General features: G+C 49.4%; 1 protein-coding gene across 3 annotated transcripts in view; it reads left to right on the top strand.

Annotated features, from left to right (window-relative positions):
* Window positions 1-17,160, top strand: part of ARHGEF11 (Rho guanine nucleotide exchange factor 11) — a 62,906-nt gene extending 45,746 nt beyond the window's left edge. For all 3 annotated transcript variants that reach the window (XM_081891292.1, XM_081891294.1, XM_081891293.1), the window contains 13 exons: window positions 161-278; window positions 1,460-1,638; window positions 1,733-1,808; window positions 3,720-3,887; window positions 4,002-4,089; window positions 5,282-5,389; window positions 6,176-6,255; window positions 7,483-7,725; window positions 9,407-9,790; window positions 11,155-11,229; window positions 13,359-13,654; window positions 14,659-14,851; window positions 15,628-17,160. In XM_081891292.1, the coding sequence (XP_081747418.1) occupies window positions 161-278; window positions 1,460-1,638; window positions 1,733-1,808; window positions 3,720-3,887; window positions 4,002-4,089; window positions 5,282-5,389; window positions 6,176-6,255; window positions 7,483-7,725; window positions 9,407-9,790; window positions 11,155-11,229; window positions 13,359-13,654; window positions 14,659-14,851; window positions 15,628-15,674 (2,055 nt within the window). In that variant the 3' untranslated portion in view covers window positions 15,675-17,160. The remainder of the gene's footprint in view (window positions 1-160; window positions 279-1,459; window positions 1,639-1,732; window positions 1,809-3,719; window positions 3,888-4,001; window positions 4,090-5,281; window positions 5,390-6,175; window positions 6,256-7,482; window positions 7,726-9,406; window positions 9,791-11,154; window positions 11,230-13,358; window positions 13,655-14,658; window positions 14,852-15,627) is intronic.
* The last annotated feature ends 429 nt before the right edge of the window (window positions 17,161-17,589 follow it).

Below are 17,589 nucleotides of genomic sequence, written 5' to 3'. Positions count from 1 at the left end.
CAGAGTTTGCTTTGCCATTCTAATAGTGATGGGATTTTCAGGGGGAGGAAGGGACTTTTTAGCGGCCAGCCCTCTCCTGTCCCTGCAGGTCAGAGAAACACAAGCCTGTCTCTCTCTCTCTCTCTCTCTCTCTCTCTCTCTCTCCCCCTTCCTTTCCCAGGAAGCCGAGAGCAACCCTCAGTGCCGCCGCCTCCAGCTCAAGGACCTCATCATCTCAGAGATGCAGCGGCTGACGAAGTACCCGTTGCTGCTGGAGAACATCATCAAGCACACAGACGGTATCTCTCTCTTCGTAGTTGGGTGTCTGTTTTTTGTGTCTCTTCCGATTCAAACATTACAGTCTCCTCGCTGGCTGAAATTGCACAAATTAAATCCAGTCAAGGCCGGGTCTGTTTGGGGTTACCCAGCAGGGAAATAACTCTTCAGTTCTGTGTCTTGCTTGCTGGGCAAGGCCCACTTGCCCTCCTGTGGCCTCTGGGAGGGCTGGGGATTCTTGCTGCCTCACCCATGAGCAGCTCCAAGGATTAGGGCCTACACGACCGTTGTGTATACATGGAACTATTGGAACCAACCCCCCATGTAAGATGCGATTGTACTGTATTTTTAAACTTGTGTCAGCTTTCTGATGTTGTGAGTCAGCATACATAGAGATTACGGTGGTGTGTGTGTGTGTGCGCACTGTGCATTAGCGCCCTGTGGTGCTGTGTCTGTAGAGCGTGGGTGCTATTCAGAAGCCAATTTTCACATTAACCAATAAGGATTATTTTGCATCATGTATCAGAGCTGCTGCTGATCTGTTTTTCAGAGGCCGTTTTGTTTTTAAATGCAGCCTTGTTTTTAGATTGTACAGTGGTACCTCTGGATGCGAACGGGATCCGTTCCGGAGCCCTGTTCGCATGCTGAAGCAAACGCAACCTACGCGCGTGGGTCACGATTCACCGCTTCCACACATGCGCATGACGTCATTTTGAGTGTCTGCACATGCGCGAGCAGAGAAACCCGGAAGTAACACGCTCCATTACTTCTGGGTTGCCGCGGAGCTGGGTTGCCAAAAATATTCATCCCGAAGCTACTTCAACCCGAGGTATGACTGTAGTGGAAGTCACTTTGGGACCACCCTGTGTGTTTTAACCAAAGCCTCCCAGGTTTTCCATAAACAGAAACAAACTTTGCCAGTGGCTGGCCAGCCCATCTAAGAGCGGTGGACTAGTAATCTGGGGAACCGGGTTCGCTTCCCCGCTCCTCCACCTGCAGCTGCTGGGTGACCTTGGGCCAGTCGCACTTCTCTGAAGTCTCTCAGCCCCACTCACCTCACAGAGTGTTTGTTGTGGGGGAGGAAGGGAAAGGAGAATGTTAGCCGCTTTGAGACTCCTTGGGGTAGTGAGAAAGCGGGATATCCCTGATATTTGATATCAGGGATATCAAATCCAAACTCTTCTTCCGCACCTTCGTTGCTTAGGGGAGACCTTGGAGCACAAGAAGCTTTCCCAGGCCCGGGACCAGTGCCGAGAGATCCTCCGGTACGTGAATGAGGCGGTGAAGCGGGCAGAAAACCAGCAGCGCCTGGAGGTTTACCAGAAACGCCTAGATGCCACTTCGCTGGAGCGGACCAGCAACCCGCTGGCAGCGGAATTCAAGGTACAATTCCCCCTTTGCCCTGCACCTGAGTCACTGGCTTTTTCCTGCTCGCCTCCTCCTCAAAACGCTGCCTTTTTCTGCCCCTCCTGTCCAGAACCTCGACCTCCGAAGTCGTCGCATGATCCACGAGGGCCCTCTGAGTTGGCGCATCAGCAAGGATAAGACTGTGGGTATGTAGCTGGCAGAAACGACAGCTCCTTTTAGCGTTCGTGCGTGTTCTCACACAAACGTGGCACGGCCTCTCAGAGTGAAGGCCTGTGTGCGCTTCCTCTGCAGTTGACTTTTCTAATTTATATCCCACTTTCCGATTAAAACCGTAATCAAAAGTGTGGAGGGGTTGTAGGAAGATTGCCTGAGCCGAAAAGCCCTGGCGAGCCATTGCTGCCAGCCCGAGTAGACAAGACTGAACTAGATGGACTGAGCGAAGGGGTCAAGAGACAGCTTCCGAAAAGATTAACAGAATCAAGCAATTTTGGAACATGGTCCCTGAAACAAGCAGAGCTTTAGCTGTTGGAAGATCAAAACTGTCGATGTGTTGTTACTCATTCATTCATTCATTCGTTCAATCAATCAATCAATCATTTATTTATTTAATAAAATGTATAAGCTTCTTGGTTGTAGAAAGCTCAAAGTGGTTTACCAAAAGACTAAAACAATAGAAGTCTTTTAAGAAATTTAAACCATTGATAAACTAAAAACACACAATCGTATTTAAAGTTCCAGGACAACAGGTCACAGATTCAAAGGCTCTCCCAGATCAGCAGCCTTCGGAAGGCTCCGTGGCAGAACACCTGCTTGGAATGCAGAAGGCCCCACGTTGAATCCACACTGGCAGCATCTCCAGGGAGGGCTGGGGAATGACCCCCTGCCTGAGGCTCTGGAGAGCCACTGCTGCCCACCCGTGGCAACAGTCCTGAGCTAGAGAGACCCTCCCTTGTTCCTATGTCTAGACGGGCCTTAAGTCAGACGTACATCAAAGAAAAGTACATGCACATGTATAATGCCGTAGCAGGGAGGGAGTAGTGCGACTCATGCAATACGTTGGAGATTAATATACAGAACAATAATTATACATACTTTATCGACCTTCGAGAAAAATACAACACGTTAAACAAAGCCACAAAGACTTGCAAACTACCCAGCCTAAAATGAACTTAGAATATCTGGTTTCAATAGATTTTTCAAATGCTTAACTCAGTCTTTTAGATAAGTTCATGAAGATACCAACAAAAGGTAAGTTCGGTGATATTCACAATACCGAGAGATGCTAGTAGAATTGTAAATTGTAGATAGATAGGGAAGCAGTGGATCATATAATACGTTAAAATTTCATATAATGTAGAACTTGCGGAAAAACAAAAGCCCTGTAAACAGCAATGAACAGGATTAGCAATACTCAAAACAATAGGCAAGGTGGTACTCTCGCCCACCCACTTATGAGCAGATCAACAAAACAGGCCTTTTTGTGGCGTCTCCCTATCTGCACAATGCTCTCCCCAGAGAGACTTGCCTGGCACCATCATTGCATGTTTTTAGGCGCCTCTTTACCCAGGCCTATGGCCATTATATAATCTGTGGGCTGTTAAACCTGTGGGGGGACTTTTATTATGATTATTTTATTAATATGCTATCTAATTTACGCTTTTTATTATGTATTTATTATTATGCTCTGAAAAAGTGTTCTTAATGTTGTACTTAATGTTAAGGTACGCGGGGGGCGCTGTGGGTTAAACCACAGAGCCTAGGACTTGCCGATCAGAAGGTTGGCGGTTCGAATCCCCCTGACAGGGTGAGCTCCTGTTGTTCGGTCTCTGCTCCTGCCAACCTATCAGTGCATGCAGTGCAAGTAGATAAATAGGTACCGCTCCGGCAGGAAGGTAAACAGCGTTTCCTTGCGCTGCTCTGGTTCCCCAGAAGCGGCTTTTTCATGCTGGCCACATGACCCAGAAGCGAGATGAGCGCCGCAACCCCAGAGTTGGCCACGACTGGACCTAACAGTCAGGGGTTCCTTTAACTTTAATCTTGTACACCGCCCTGGGATCTTTTGATAAAGGGCGGTAAATCCTCCCTCTCTCTCTTAGATCTGCACGTCTTGCTCCTTGAAGACCTCCTGGTACTTCTGCAAAAACAGGACGAGAAGTTGGTTCTCAAGTGTCACAGCAAAATGGCCCTGGGCTCCTCAGACACCAAACAAACATTCAGCCCCGTCCTCAAACTGAACGCGGTCCTCATCCGCTCCGTGGCAACAGGTAGGAAGGGAGGCCGTAAAACCACGTGCCCTCATGCACAGGTGGGAAGCTAGACAAGCCATGGCACCCTGGTGGGTCGACTTTTCCTCCAGCTTGTCTCTCTCCTCCCTACAGATAAGCGAGCCCTCTTCATCATCTGCACTTCTGAATTGGGACCCCAGATCTACGAACTGGTTGCTTCAAGCTCTTCAGAAAAGAACACGTAATATTTTTATCTGTTATTCTCCCACCCGCCCCCATCTCCTTTTGGTGGGAAGGAGCAGGGAGATTAAAATTCAAACTGGCCTGTGGGCAGCAGGATGAGTCAGGGAGAGTCAGGGAGCCCAGGGTGGCAAACAGACAATTTAAAAACAAAAACCAAAGCGTTCCAGAACAGTTAACACACGGTCTCCAGCCCCCACCCCCAAGAAGTTTTAATTGAGTTTTGGTAAATAATGTAACAAAACTAGATTCCTCTCGATGGTAACAAAACACCCCCTCCCTCAAAACAACCACAGTTAAAAGCGGTTAAAAGTAGTTTCAGTTAAAACATACATGTCTGTCTGTTATCTTAGAGTAGCATTGGAATTAGAGTAGCATTGGAATAAAATTGGAATATATATATATATGAACATATATATATATATATATATAGAGAGAGAGAGAGAGAGAGAGAGAGAGAGAGAGAGAGATATGAATATATATATTGCTTGATTATAAAAAAGAAAAAAACAGTCAACAAAAACCCCCCAAAGGATAATACAAATTACAAAAAATTAAATTAACTTCTTACAAAACAACTTCTGTTATGACTTCCAGTCACCCCATCGAGAGTCCCAGGATTCTTTTGAGAAGCGCACTTTTATAATGGTTATGTAATCCTAGACCAAGTTGAACGGAAGTTTGTCTTTTATCGCTTTTTCTCTTTTTTTTCTTTTCTTTTTTTTTCTCTTCTTTTGAATGCGTTTTTTTTTGTAATCGTTCTCTTCTTTTCTTTTTTTTTCTTTTCTTCTACTTTTTAAGTGTATGTATATGTATATATGTAGCTGATGTCTGATATGTAATGCGAATCTTTTTTTCCAATAAAGGTAAACGGTGTTTCCATGCAAAAAAAAAAAAAAAAAAAGAGAAGCGCACTTTTCATTATCACTCCAAATTTTTGCTTTAATAAGGTTTTCTATGTTCACAGAGGGGTCATTCTAAGCCAGCCAGAGAATCCACATTTTTACAATGCTCTTTTAAGATACTTTCTGTAAATGTCCCACCCTCTAGTAAACGTTGGTTCTGTATTAAAAGATGCTGATGAAATAAATGTGGGGTCTCCCTGCCTTTCAGGATGGCAAATCAAAGGCACTCTGTTCTCTCTGGGGGCTTTTAGAGAGTCTTTCTTTTTCTCCCCTCCCCCGCCCCGGCAGGTGGATGGAACTATTGGAAGAGGCGGTGAAGAGCGCCACCCGGAACGCCCCCCTGCCTGCCAAGCGGCATTCCCAGGAGCTCCCCCTGCACCCAGCGGCTCCTTCCAGGTAAGGGGGGGGACCCCCACCCCAGCTCCTCAAGGCAGGAGACTTTTTGCAGGGAACTGCAAAGGGAGGCTGAGGTTAGATGAACTTAGTGTGTGCTTTCTTTCTTAAAAAAAAGTCTGCAAATCCGGCTTTGCAGGAGCTTTATTAAATGACCAAATAAGCCCTTCAATCGTACCTCTTAACATCCACATCTTCTTTTTCCCCACCTCAGATAAACATACCTGCCCTAGGAGTTCCAGCCAGTAGGGTGTCAAGAGCTGTTTTCTCACTCCAGCTTTTCTGGGCAAACTTTGGGGATATTAAAATGGGGGTTCTGCAGATGGGCTATTCCTCCCCCACCCCCTGTTGCTGCGTTTATGGACATCTTGGAGATCCCAGGCCACAGGGAGGTTAGGCTGGCCTCAACTAGAGCCAGGGCTTTTTCGGCCGTGGCCCCGATCTGGCGGAACGCTCTGTCCCAAGAGACTAGGGCCCTGCGGGACTTGGCATCTTTCCTGCAAGACAGAGCTGTTCCACCAGGCCTTTGGCCAAGGCACAGTCTGACTCCCTCCTTTGGCAATCCTCACAGAACTCTGGCCCAATGGTTGCTATTAACTTGATTCTGAATTGATTTTAGAATGTATTTTAATTAATTGATTGTGATTTTATGTAAACTCTGCTCTTTTTATTGTTGTTAGCCACTCTGAGCCCAGCTTTGGCTGGGGAGGGTGGAATATTATTATTATTATTATTATTATTATTATTATTATTATTAGTATTACTAGTATCTTTGTCCTTCCTCTTCAGCCTAGTACTCCAGGATGCTGACATCTCCCCCAGCCTGGCCCCAAGCACCTCTGCGTCCACCCAGGAGGAGGACATTTCAGGTGAGCGGCTGGCGGTTGCCCTGGGGTGGAGGTGGTGATGGGGGCAGCCTCAGCAGCCAAGGTCCAGCAAGGCATTCTGGGAGTATTCTGCTGCTCCATATGGAAGATATTGGGCGGGGGGGAGGGAAAATCTTCTCTGTTGGTTGCCAGGACCTCCTTCTCACACACAAACGGGCTTCTTTGTCTTTGGGGCATGGATGGGGGGGGGACTGTTTCAGGGCTCCAAAAGTTCCTTTCTCTCTCCCATTTCCCCCCACTCTTCCCCCCCAGCAGATGTTGTAAACAAAACCTGCCCTCATTCCCTTACGGGGTATCCAAGAGCCCGTATAGAGTCCTTATGTGGCTTCCCTATTGGTAGGTGAAAATAACAGAGGCCAACCAGAGAATATTGAGAAGCAAAGCAGCTCGTAAGCTTGATCTTTATTGATCTGTTGCAATAGGGTGCTCCCCTCACACGCAGGAGAGAGGAGGGACCCAGAACAATGGTGTGTAAGCCCTTATATAGACATTTTAAATTGCCTGCCTTGGAGTCCAAGATCACCCCTCCTTACATCATACCTACATCACAGAAAAGGTGGTCTACAACAGAAATTTGAATGTTGTTTTTCCTGTCTGCCAGCTTATCTGATAATTCCTTGCCTGATTGCCTTTCCTGGTAGTCTGCCCGTTCCTTTGAAATGGTGATTTCCCAATTCCTGCCCTCCCTCCTTGCAGAGAAAACATTTGGTCCGTTTGGGAGTCAAAATGGTTTCAGGGCGGTCTTCCTGTGCTGCTCCAGACATGTGGTCCCTATATCCATGTTTGTGCTTGGTTTGTACATTTATGAACATTTATTATATCTATAATCTTCCATTGCCTCCTGCAGTTTGGTCAAGCTCATGCTGGTAGCTTCGAGAACACTGTCCCACCACCTCGTCCTCTGTCTTCCCCTTCTCCTTGTGCCCTCCATCTTTCCCAACATCAGGGTCTTTTCCAGGGAGTCTTCTCTTCTCCTGAGGTGGCCAAAGTCTTGGAGCCTCAGCTTCAGGATCTGTCCTTCCAGTGAGCACTCAGGGCCGATTTCCTTCAGAATGGAGAGGTTGGCTCTTCTTGCAGTCCATGGGACTCTCCAGAGTCTCCTCCAGCACCAGAATTCAAAAGCATCCATTCTTCGGCGATCAGCCTTCTTGATGGTCCAGCTCTCACTTCCTTATATATATATAAGATCTTAATTTTTTTATTACACAGACGATACCCCAACGGACACCCTGGCTGAGGAGAGACCCCTGGCACTGGCGGAAGAGCCAGAGGCTGGAGGCAGCGAGGAAAAGGAGCAGGATGAGGAAGGCCTGTGTCCTGCTTTGTCGCCGTTCCCCACTGGGGAGATGGAGCTGCCTCCTGAGGAGACTCTGGAGGGGCCTGATGAACAGTCTCAGCCGCTTCCGGAGGCTGCCTTTCCCAGGTTCCTGGCAGAGTCGGCCTTGCAGGACGGTGAGAGCCAGATTGCTTCTTTTCCTTTATGTGTCTTATCTTTGCACTGGGAGTACGGGGTGGGAGAGAGGCTCAGGGTGGACAGCCTTTGGCCTGATTTCATCCTGTGCCATTGTTGTAAACAAAATCTCTGCCCTTTTCCCTTATGGGGTATCCAAGAGCCCATATAGAGTCCTTACGTAGGTTCCTATTGATAGGAGAAAATGACAGAGGCCAGCCAGAGAATATTGAGAAGCAAAGCAGCTAGTAAGATTGATCTTTAATGGTCTGTTGCAACAGGGTGCTCCCCTCACATGCAGGAAAGGAGGAGGAACCCAGAAGAATGGTGTGCAAGCTCTTATATAGACATTTGAAATTGCCACTCTGTAGATCAATACCACCCCCAGAAACATCATACTTACATCACAGAAAGGGCGGTCTACAGCAGAAATCTGAGTGCTTTGTTTCCCTCCTGTCTGCCAGGTTACCTGTTGAATGGTCACTTGACAGGATTGCCTGGGGAGCCTGGCCAGTTTTTTGTAATGATAAATACTTAGTTCCTGAGCCAGGTCACAGGCTCACACCCTATTCAAACACAGACATACCCTTCAGACAGGATTTGTGAGGGAAAAGACAGTGGGGAGGCTTTTCCATTTTCCTTTGACTTTGTAGAGAAAACATTTGGTCAGTTTGGGACAGTTTGGGAATCAAAAATGGTTCCAAGTCGGTCTTCCTGTGCTGATCTATGTATGTGCTTGGTTGGTACACTTATGAACATTTAACCTATATCTAAGACCTCAAAATTCCTATCACACCATACATCTGGATTTTCCTGGACATACCTGGATTTCAAAGGTGGAATTGATGTCCGGGAGGGATTTGTGAAAGGCAGCGCTTCATCCTGGATCTTAGACACGTTTTTGTAAATAAAAAAGATCAACAGCTTTTTTGGGGGGGGGTCCTGGGTTTTATGCCAACCCTCCCCTTGAGTATCATTGCGACTGTGCTTCTCCTGGGCCATCCTGCATTCCCTCAGCCCTGAAAGGGTCCCTGAACTCAGAGGGAACTCAAAGCAAAACTTTGCGGGAAAATGGGATGGTTATAGAAGATACGTTCAAAAATACAAGAACAGTGCTAGCATTCCAGTGACAAAGGAACTAAAAGGAGGTGGGCAACAATTAAGGATTTATTATGTTTTGTGAATGTATTGGAAAATTTATACAGAAAGGTTTTTTGTTTTGTGTTCACTCAGTTGTAAGATAAAACATATGCGAAGGGACTTGACAGGAAGTCAGAATTGAAGAAAAGATTTTGTAAGATAAAAGGGGGAACATATTTATTTTCATTATTATTATTATTGTGTGTGTGTTGCATGGAATGTTTGGGAGGAAATAAGATGGTAAATAACAAATAACAAAAAAATATTGATATATGTAATTTTTATTTCTCAATTATATTTTGTGGTAGTATGGTTGTAATTTTTTTTTTTTGTAACGTAAAATCATTCAATAAAAATTATGAAAGAAAGAAAGAAAGAAAGAAAGAAAGAAAGAAAGAAAGAAAGAAAGAAAGAAAGAAAGAAAGGGTCCTTGAACATGGTGGCGGAAGACGAAGGCCCCCTCCCTGGTCCAAGGAGAGGCCGGCTTCAGCCCACCTGTGGGATTTAAACGACAGCCTCCCTCCCTTCTCTTTCCCCTTGCAGTTGAGACCCTGCGCCATCTCCTCCTGCGCAGCTTCCTCCCCTGCCGGGACGCTGACCCTGAGGAGGACCTGACCCCCACCCCTTCGGTGGTCGGGGCTGGCCAGCCTTGGGACTCTGCGCTGGCCAGTCAGGACTCGGGCAGCCAGGAGGAGCCGTCTGTGGAGAGCAGCGCAGCGGTGGAGCTGCCCGAATCTTCATCAGCGGATCCAGAGGGGAGCAGTGCTGGGCCGGAGGCCGGAGGCTCTCAGAGCACCGAGGAAGGGGAAGGGACAGAGCCTCATGGAGACGAGAGGACGACAGAGCCCTCCTCCGGCCAAGGGGCTGATGCAGAAAGTGACCGACAGGACAGCGGCAGCAGCAGCAGCTACAAAGTGGTGCGGAAAGGTACGTCTGTGACTCCTGCCCCAGGGTGTGCGTGTGTGCCTGGCAAAGGGAGGGGTGGGGGGTGTCTTCCCTGAGTTTCCCCTGCCAGGGGTAGAGCTGATGCAGGTTGTTAACAGAGAAATGTGAGGGCTCCCTTGGACGAAAAAACAAGGACACCAGCCAGGAATCCCAGAGCAAAACAGCAGCCAGTAGGCTTGGTCTTGATTGAAGACTGTCGCGACAGGACTCCCACCTGCAACAAGATGAAGCAAAGTGGAAGTCCAGAACAAAAGAAGATCCCAACTTTTATTAGCTGCCAATCCCCATGTTACACTCTCCAACCGACATCACGGTTACATCGTGAAAGGGGAGGCCTGGTGGCCATAATCTGAGCATCCTGGACCCTGCCCCATGGTTCCCCTTGCCCTCCACCAAACACCCATCAAGCGGAACAAAAGAGATCTTTACATTTCTCTGTTTCTCATCCAAGTTAATAACACCCTTTTGTCTCCATCTGGGTTTGTTATTTCTGGAATGGCTACGTGTCTGGCACTCAGGTATCAGGATGCTGGGGAGATTATCACTCAGGCAGAGGGGCTGCTGAGCAGCTGAGCTCACATGTCTATAGGAATTTCTGAAGTTTTCCCAGTGAGCCAATACATAGGAACATTTATCAGTGAATTCTTAAATTTGGTATTGTGCAGCAAAGGCGCTTTGAACAGATAGGAAGAAACTGTGATGAAGTGTTTTGTGGGGACAAATCACAAAAGTGATGGTGCTGATTTTGGTAGTGGGCTGCATGTGCATGAGATCTGCTGCATAAATTCCTGCAACATAAATTCCTGCAACAAGGTCCAGGATGAATATTTGTGACTGAAGGACAGGGCCAAGCATGGCACTGAACTGCCAGCCTGTCCCTTGCGCCATCTCCTGGCCTGTTAGGATTGCTTGGAGGACGGAGGCGGCTTGTGCCATCTTGGACAGCCAGGGAGCTCCTGGGCACTGTACGAGTGCAGACGAGGGGAAATCCATCTGCCAGGAGCCTCAGAGGCTGCAGACTAACCAACCTCCCTGCTCTGGAACCTGCAAGCGTGCAGGAAGACGCCGCAAGAGGGTGATGGGGCCAGGATCGTGGGGCCTGCGGATCATGGCCTCCTTTCTCCTCTCCTTCCTGGGTGCAGCTGGCTCTTGCTCAGACCTCTCTTAGCTTTAGCCTGCATGCGCTTGACTCCTAGGCTTCTCTTATTCCCCTGCCCTCCCATCTGGGCACTTCCTCTCGGGTGTTCTCTGTCGGGTGATGGGCACTTCCTGTGATTCAAGGTTTTGATCACGCTTCTCTCCTCCCTCCCCCCTCTCCCCCCTCCCCGGTGTCTCCTCTTGCGCAGCAGAGGTGGAGGGAACTAACGGTGCTTTGCCTTTGACAGACGGCAGCCAGGCTGGTGGCGCGGCTCATGCGGATGGTAAAGAAATCCTTTCTACCCCTGCCTGGTGACGGGAAGGGCTTGGGGAGATGGAGGGGGGTCCTGGGGGCAGTACGTGTGTCTCGGGGGTGGCTGCAATGTGTAGGTAGGCCCTGCTCACCCCCTTGTGGGACCACAGTCTGGCCGGACAAGTGCGCTTTCCCTCTCTCTCTCTCTCTCTCTCTCTCTCTCTCTCTAAATCTCTCTCTCTCTCTCTCTAAATATCTCTCTCTCTCTCAACACCTGGCTGCAAATGAAATATTTGAAATACAACAATTTATTATTTGTACCCCGCCCATCTGGCTGGGTCTCCCCAGCCACTCTGGGCGGTTTCCAACAGAAATTAAAAATACATCAAAATGTCACACATTAAAAAGTTCCCTGAACAGGGCTGCTTTCAGATGTCTTCTAAATTTCAGGTAGTTGTTTTTCTCTTTGACATCTGATGGGAGGGCGTTCCACAGGGAGGGCGCCACCACCAAGAAGGCCCTCTGCCTGGTTCCATGTAGCTTTCCTTCTCTCAGTGAGGGAACCGCCAGAAGGCCCTCGGATCTGGACCTCAGTGTCTGGGCAGAACGATGGGGGTGGAGACGCTCTTTCAGGTATACTCCCAACTGACGCCCATCATTCAACATTCATACCGCCAGCCAATCCTCACTTGCCCCCAGCACTCCAAACTCCCCCCCCCCCATGAATCCCTGCCTGACAGGATCCCCAACACTTTCTTTGTACTACCAGTATTGAAGTGGCGCCTTTGTTCCTTCGGTATTTGTGTGTCACAACGTTGCGTGTGCCAAAATAATAATAATAATAAATTTTATTTATATCCCGCCCTCCCCAGCCGAAGCCGGGCTCAGGGCGGCTAACAACAATAAAAGCATCAGAACATCATAGCTATTTTCCGCTTCTTTTACATCCTTCCGAAGGCAGATCGCACTAAGCCCCGCCAGCCCAATTCCACCCTCTGTCCTCCCCCCCAGCCCCATTTCTGCAAGTGCAGCCTGCCCTCCCACTCCCTATCCCTCCAAGGTCAGACACGGGCCCTGTGGCTGGGCTGGTGTGTGTGGAAGGTCCTTCAACCTTCTTCCCGCTGGCCTTTGCCATGGGATGGGGGGGGGGAATGATTCTTGGCCAAGGCACACCTGTGGCATCCATCTAGTGCAGTGTTGCCTACACTGGCTGGCAGCAGCGGCTCCCCAGGGTTTCAGAACTGAGACAGCCTGCAACTCTTCCTGGAAATGTTGGCCAGGGACCTTCTGCACTCCAAGCAGGTCCTCTTCCAGTCAGATTGTGGCAGCTCCTTCTCTAAAACAAAGATTTCAGTCCAGAGGGGGTGATTTAAATAGGAAGCTGCCTTACACCGAGTCAGGTGTCGGATCACATGAACCGCTGTGTTTCTCCATGGCTTCAGGCAGGGAATCTTTCCTGGACTTACTCGGAGTTACAGGTGAAACTCGAAAAATTAGAATATCGTGGAAAAGTTCATTTATTTCAGTAATTCAACTTAAAAGGCGAAACTAATAAAGGAGATTGACTCATGACATGCAAAGAGAGAGATGCTTCTACTTCTCAGAGGTCTAATCTTGCTCGATTTGCAATCCTTCTTTTGCTGATTTCCTTGAATATTCTAATTTTCTGAGATTGTTAATTTGGGGTTTTCGTAAGCTGTACGCCATGATCATTGCAATGATAACAAATCAGGGCTTAACAGATCTCGCTTTGCATGTCACGAGTCTATCTCCTATATTAGTTTCACCTTTCAAGTTGAATTACGGAAATAAATGAACTTTTCCATGATATTCTAATTTTTCGAGTTTCACCTGTAGAACAAATCAAGGCTTGACATATCTCGCTTTGCATGTCACGAGTATCCCCTATATTAGTTTCACCTTTGAAGTTGAATTGGTGAAAGAAAGGCACTTTTCCACAATATTCTAATTTTTCAAGTTTCACCTGTACTACCAGGGATGGAACCTGGGATCTTCTGCATGCAAAGCAGGTGTTCTCTGCCTGTCCTCCATGATGCCTCTTCCCCAGTGTGGGCACCCCCTCTCTTTTCTCCCCCCCCCCATCTGCTCTGCGCCTCCATGTCTCCCTCCGACTAACGCTCCCCTCCTCCCTGCCCCCAGGGAACTACTTCTACGTGAGCTTGCCGGCGGGTCCCGAGGAATGCCAGCCGGACGCCAGCAGCCCCAGCCCCGTGGAGCCAGCCCGTCCTTCCAGCCCACCAAAGAGCTCCCCTCCTGCCGCCAGGCCGCCCCACCGGTGGCACCGTGCCAAGGAGAGCCCGGCAGCAGGCTGGCTTGGCCACTTGGAAGGCCCACCAGCCGCCCCAGATCTCTCCCCCTCCAGCCAAGTGGTCCGGGACGTGGACGTCATCTTCCAGACGATAGAGCAGCTTTCCCTGAAGCTCACCAGGCTAAAGGTGAGGGGTGGGGGGTTGGGGGGGCAAGAAGGAAACCCTTGGTGCCCTATCACCAGCAGGAAAGCTTTCAGCCACTTGCATGTGGCCTCTGTTGTGAGAGGCAGGGCAATGGGTTGAATTGGGCGGGGAGAATGAATGCTGTGTGCATTGGGACGGGGAGAGAATCAAAGCGGGCACAGAGGGTGGTCTCCAGCCTTGCTAGTCATGTCGCCCTTTGACTGAAAAAGAGCCCCCGCCCCAGCTGAGGACCTAATGGGGGGAAAGACATGGAACACGTAATCAAATAAGCCCAGTAGCCCTTCTTCTCAGGCATCCCTAATGGCCTCTAGTGGTCAGATGGGATTACTATGAGTGGTCAGTAGTGGTCAGATGGGATTACTATGAGGAATTGTAAAAAAGCATCAAGCCATTGTGTCAGTGATGAAAACATTGCGTTGACTGGGTTTGATTCATGGACAATAATTTCTGGTCAAATCCCACAAGCCTCTGCCATTTGCTTTCTCTGAAACACAGGCCAGTTGCTTCCTCAGGCATCCTCAGTACATAAAGATAGTAGGTTACTTTGATGTAGTTTAATCTTTAGATAGATCTTAGGGCCAGGAAGAGAGTTCACAAGGAGATGGTAAATACTCTTTCCTTGCCATCCTTCCTCTCCTGTTTATGACCTCCGGGGTTTCCTAAAAGCGTTCCTCCTTTTATTCCTCTTTTATTTACTCTGGACTACTATGCATGCTCAAGTAAGAAACAGTTTCTTTGTAGTTTCAACTTTAACTTTGTCCCACGTGGGGTTTTTGAAATGCTCAGAGGAAACCTGATTGGTTCTTACGAACCCTTGTGTAAAAAGTTGTTTTGTGAATAAAACGACCTGGGCCAAGGAATTATTATACGCACTCCTCCCAGAGTCTTGCTGGTCAAGCCTTGTGTGTATTCTATTAATCAGAGTCCAATCCTTCCTTGTTTGGGGAACGCTACACCTTCCCCTCTCTCTGTTTGGGGTCTCGTAGGATGTTGAGAAGGCCCACCAGGAGCTGCTGCAATCCCTGAGTGGCGGCTCTACCACAGACAGCTCCACGCCGGTGGGCTGCGTGCCGCCGGATCTGAGCCAACCACCGCCGGGCAGCTGCCGAGTCTCCAGAACCAGCGATGAGGACCTTCAGCCCTCCCCACAATCTCCGGCGGAGGCAGCATCTGTGTTGGGTAAGAAGCCCCCTCTTTGCCCCCTCCTCTTTTGCTGCAGACACCTCTCTCTACCTGCAGGAGATTGGGGGCTCCCCAACCCCTCTCCGCCTGAGGGGGAGATACTCCTGCTGGGCTTGGCGGCTCCTCAAAGTGTTGGTGCTGACCTTGAAAGCCCTAAATGGCCTCGGTCCAGTAGACCTGAAGGAGCGTCTCCACCCCCATCGTTCTGCCTGGACACTGAGGTCCAGCTCCGAGGGTCTTCTGGCGGTTCCCTCCCTGCGAGAAGCCAAGTTACAGGGAACCAGGCAGAGGGCCTTCTTGGTGGTGGCACCTGCCCTGTGGAACACCCTCCCAGCAGGTGTCAAAGAGATAAACAACTACAGTGGTACCTCAGGTTACATGCGCTTCAGGTTACAGACTCTGCCAACCCAGAAATAGTACCTCGGGTTAAGAGCTTTGATTCAGGATGAGAACAGAAATCGTGCAGCGGCAGCAGGAGGCCCCATTAGCTAAAGTGGTGCTTCAGGTTAAGAACAGTTTCAGGTTAAGAACGGACCTCCAGAATGAATTAAGTTCTTAACCCAAGGTACCACTCTACCTGACATTTAGAAAACATCTGAAGGCAGCCCTGTTCAGGGAAGTTTTTAATGTGTGACATTTTGATGTATTTTTAATCTTTGTTGGAAGACGCCCAGAGTGGCTGGGGTACAAATAAATTATTATTATTATTATTATTATTATTATTATTATTATTATTATTATTAAAGCACCCTCCCCTTCTCTCTCCCTTCCAGGCCAGATCTCCCTTTCTGAAGACAGCCCCCAGGAGGTGACCCTTTAGGAAGGGGCATTTTGCTACTGGACAGACTGAAGGCAGCAGGCGGACTCGCTCTCGGGCCGATCGCCGCCCCCTCCTCTTCCCTGCCCACTTTGGGGGTCTCTGGGTTGAACTGAGGAGGGGCGGGGGTCCTGTAGCAGCCAACGTGAAAAGCGGCAAGACCTGCGATGGAGCAGAAGGAAAACTGGAATTCCTGGGAAGCACATGCTGGATTAATCTGAACCCTGGGAAAAAAGAATATCTGTGGAGTTCTCCCCATCAGGGGCTTCCCAGGAGGGACAGCCAAGCTCCCGGAGGGTGTGTTTTTTTGGGGGGGGGCTTAAGGTGGAGAGAGCCCCCGCTTCTCTCTCTCTGCCTGCATGTCTCTTCCATTTTGGGTAGGGGGTAGCTTCCATTTGCTCCCCCCCCCCCAACCGCTGAATCAATCGCATACATATGCACACCTGCGTATGCGCCCCACAGACTGGCTTTTCCAATGTACATGAAAGCTGGAAATATATTCTGTATAATTGCACTTTTTTCCATTTTGTTTATTTTTGTTTTTCTCTCCACGGTGAGGAAGACCCCCCCGGCCCCCACCAGAGAGATTTCCCAGCTGCTTCCAGACCTTATTTGATATAAATATGTATGTATATGCATTGAGTTATTGTAAATATATGAGAAAGTTGTTGGTTTTTTTTTAAAGATATGCCTCCATACCCTGACGGATATCTAGAAGAAGATCGGAAAGGCCCACGACCCCCGTAGCCCAGACTGGGGTGGTGGTGGGGGGGCAGCAAAGACCACTGCAACTCTCAGGGCATGACAGCGACAGCAGCAGCCCAAAGGGATCAGGCAGGCAACGGCCGCCTCCCCACCGTGCCCCCCACCCCAAACACTCTCAGGGCAGCCCTGCGCCCCACAAGCATCGCTGTCTTCCGCCCTGGCACTCGCTTCGCGAGAGGTGGGCAAGGGCTGGGCTGTGGGGGCGCCCAGGCCAGCCTCCTGCCCTGCAAATAGAGTCCTCCTGCTGTTTTATTTGGGGAGGGGGTGCCTGCTGGTGCTAAGACAATCTGCCCCCCTCCCCAGTCGCCCTTTCCTCCCGCGGCCGGTCTGGCTTTGCCACGGTGCAGGCGGCATTTGGGCTGGAGCAGAGGGCAGGCGACCCCTCTTGGTTCTCAGGCTTGCCACCCCCCAACCCTGACCCCCACCCCAACCTGGCCGGGCCATGCAGATTCCTGGGGGGGGGGCCTCCCTGGTTCCAGCTGCAAGTCCCTCGCAAACACCCCCCCCCCCGCTTGCTGTAACAGGTGGATGAGGCATAGAAGATTATATATAGATATATATATAGATATATATATGTTAAAAAAAAAAAGATGCCAGACTGTTTGCTGTTCAATCCGCTAAAAGCCAATTTTATTTTCTTCCTTCCGATGGTAAAGGTTTGTGGTTTTTGTTTTTTTGTTTTTTAAGAAAAGTGGGGGGCAAAGTAAAATATTATTTGACCTCCTGTCTGTGCGGATTCTTTCCTTTCACCAAAAAATGGAGCGGAGGAAACTGAAAGGGCTGAAAGGACAGAAACAGACCCCCCCCCCCTGCCATCCGATGCCTTTGGCTCCAAGTGTGAAGTGGGGGGGGGGGTGGACAAGCGATATAAGGCCCCTAAGAGAGAGGGGGCTCTATAGGGGTTGTTCTGGTGGGGGTGGACTGCCAGGGAGGGACCCCTGTTGGGGGGCGTCTTTGGGTGGGCATCTGCTTGAGGTGAGGGAATATCCCTGACAATGAGGGCGGGGGGCAGACCTGGATTGAATGGGGAGAGGGTTGGGGGTGCACTGGGACTGCAGTGAGAGGGTGGGGGCCAGAAATGAATGTTGGGCAACTGAGGTTCAGACTGCAGGATATGGGAGGTGGGTCCCTAACTGGGGGGGGGGGGGCTCAA

This window comes from Podarcis melisellensis (assembly GCF_964234715.1).
Source record: "Podarcis melisellensis genome assembly, chromosome: 16".
Taxonomy (NCBI): Eukaryota; Metazoa; Chordata; class Lepidosauria; order Squamata; family Lacertidae; genus Podarcis; species Podarcis melisellensis.
The sequence above is the reverse complement of the archived record's forward strand: the minus strand, read 5'-3'. Positions and strand labels throughout refer to the sequence as shown.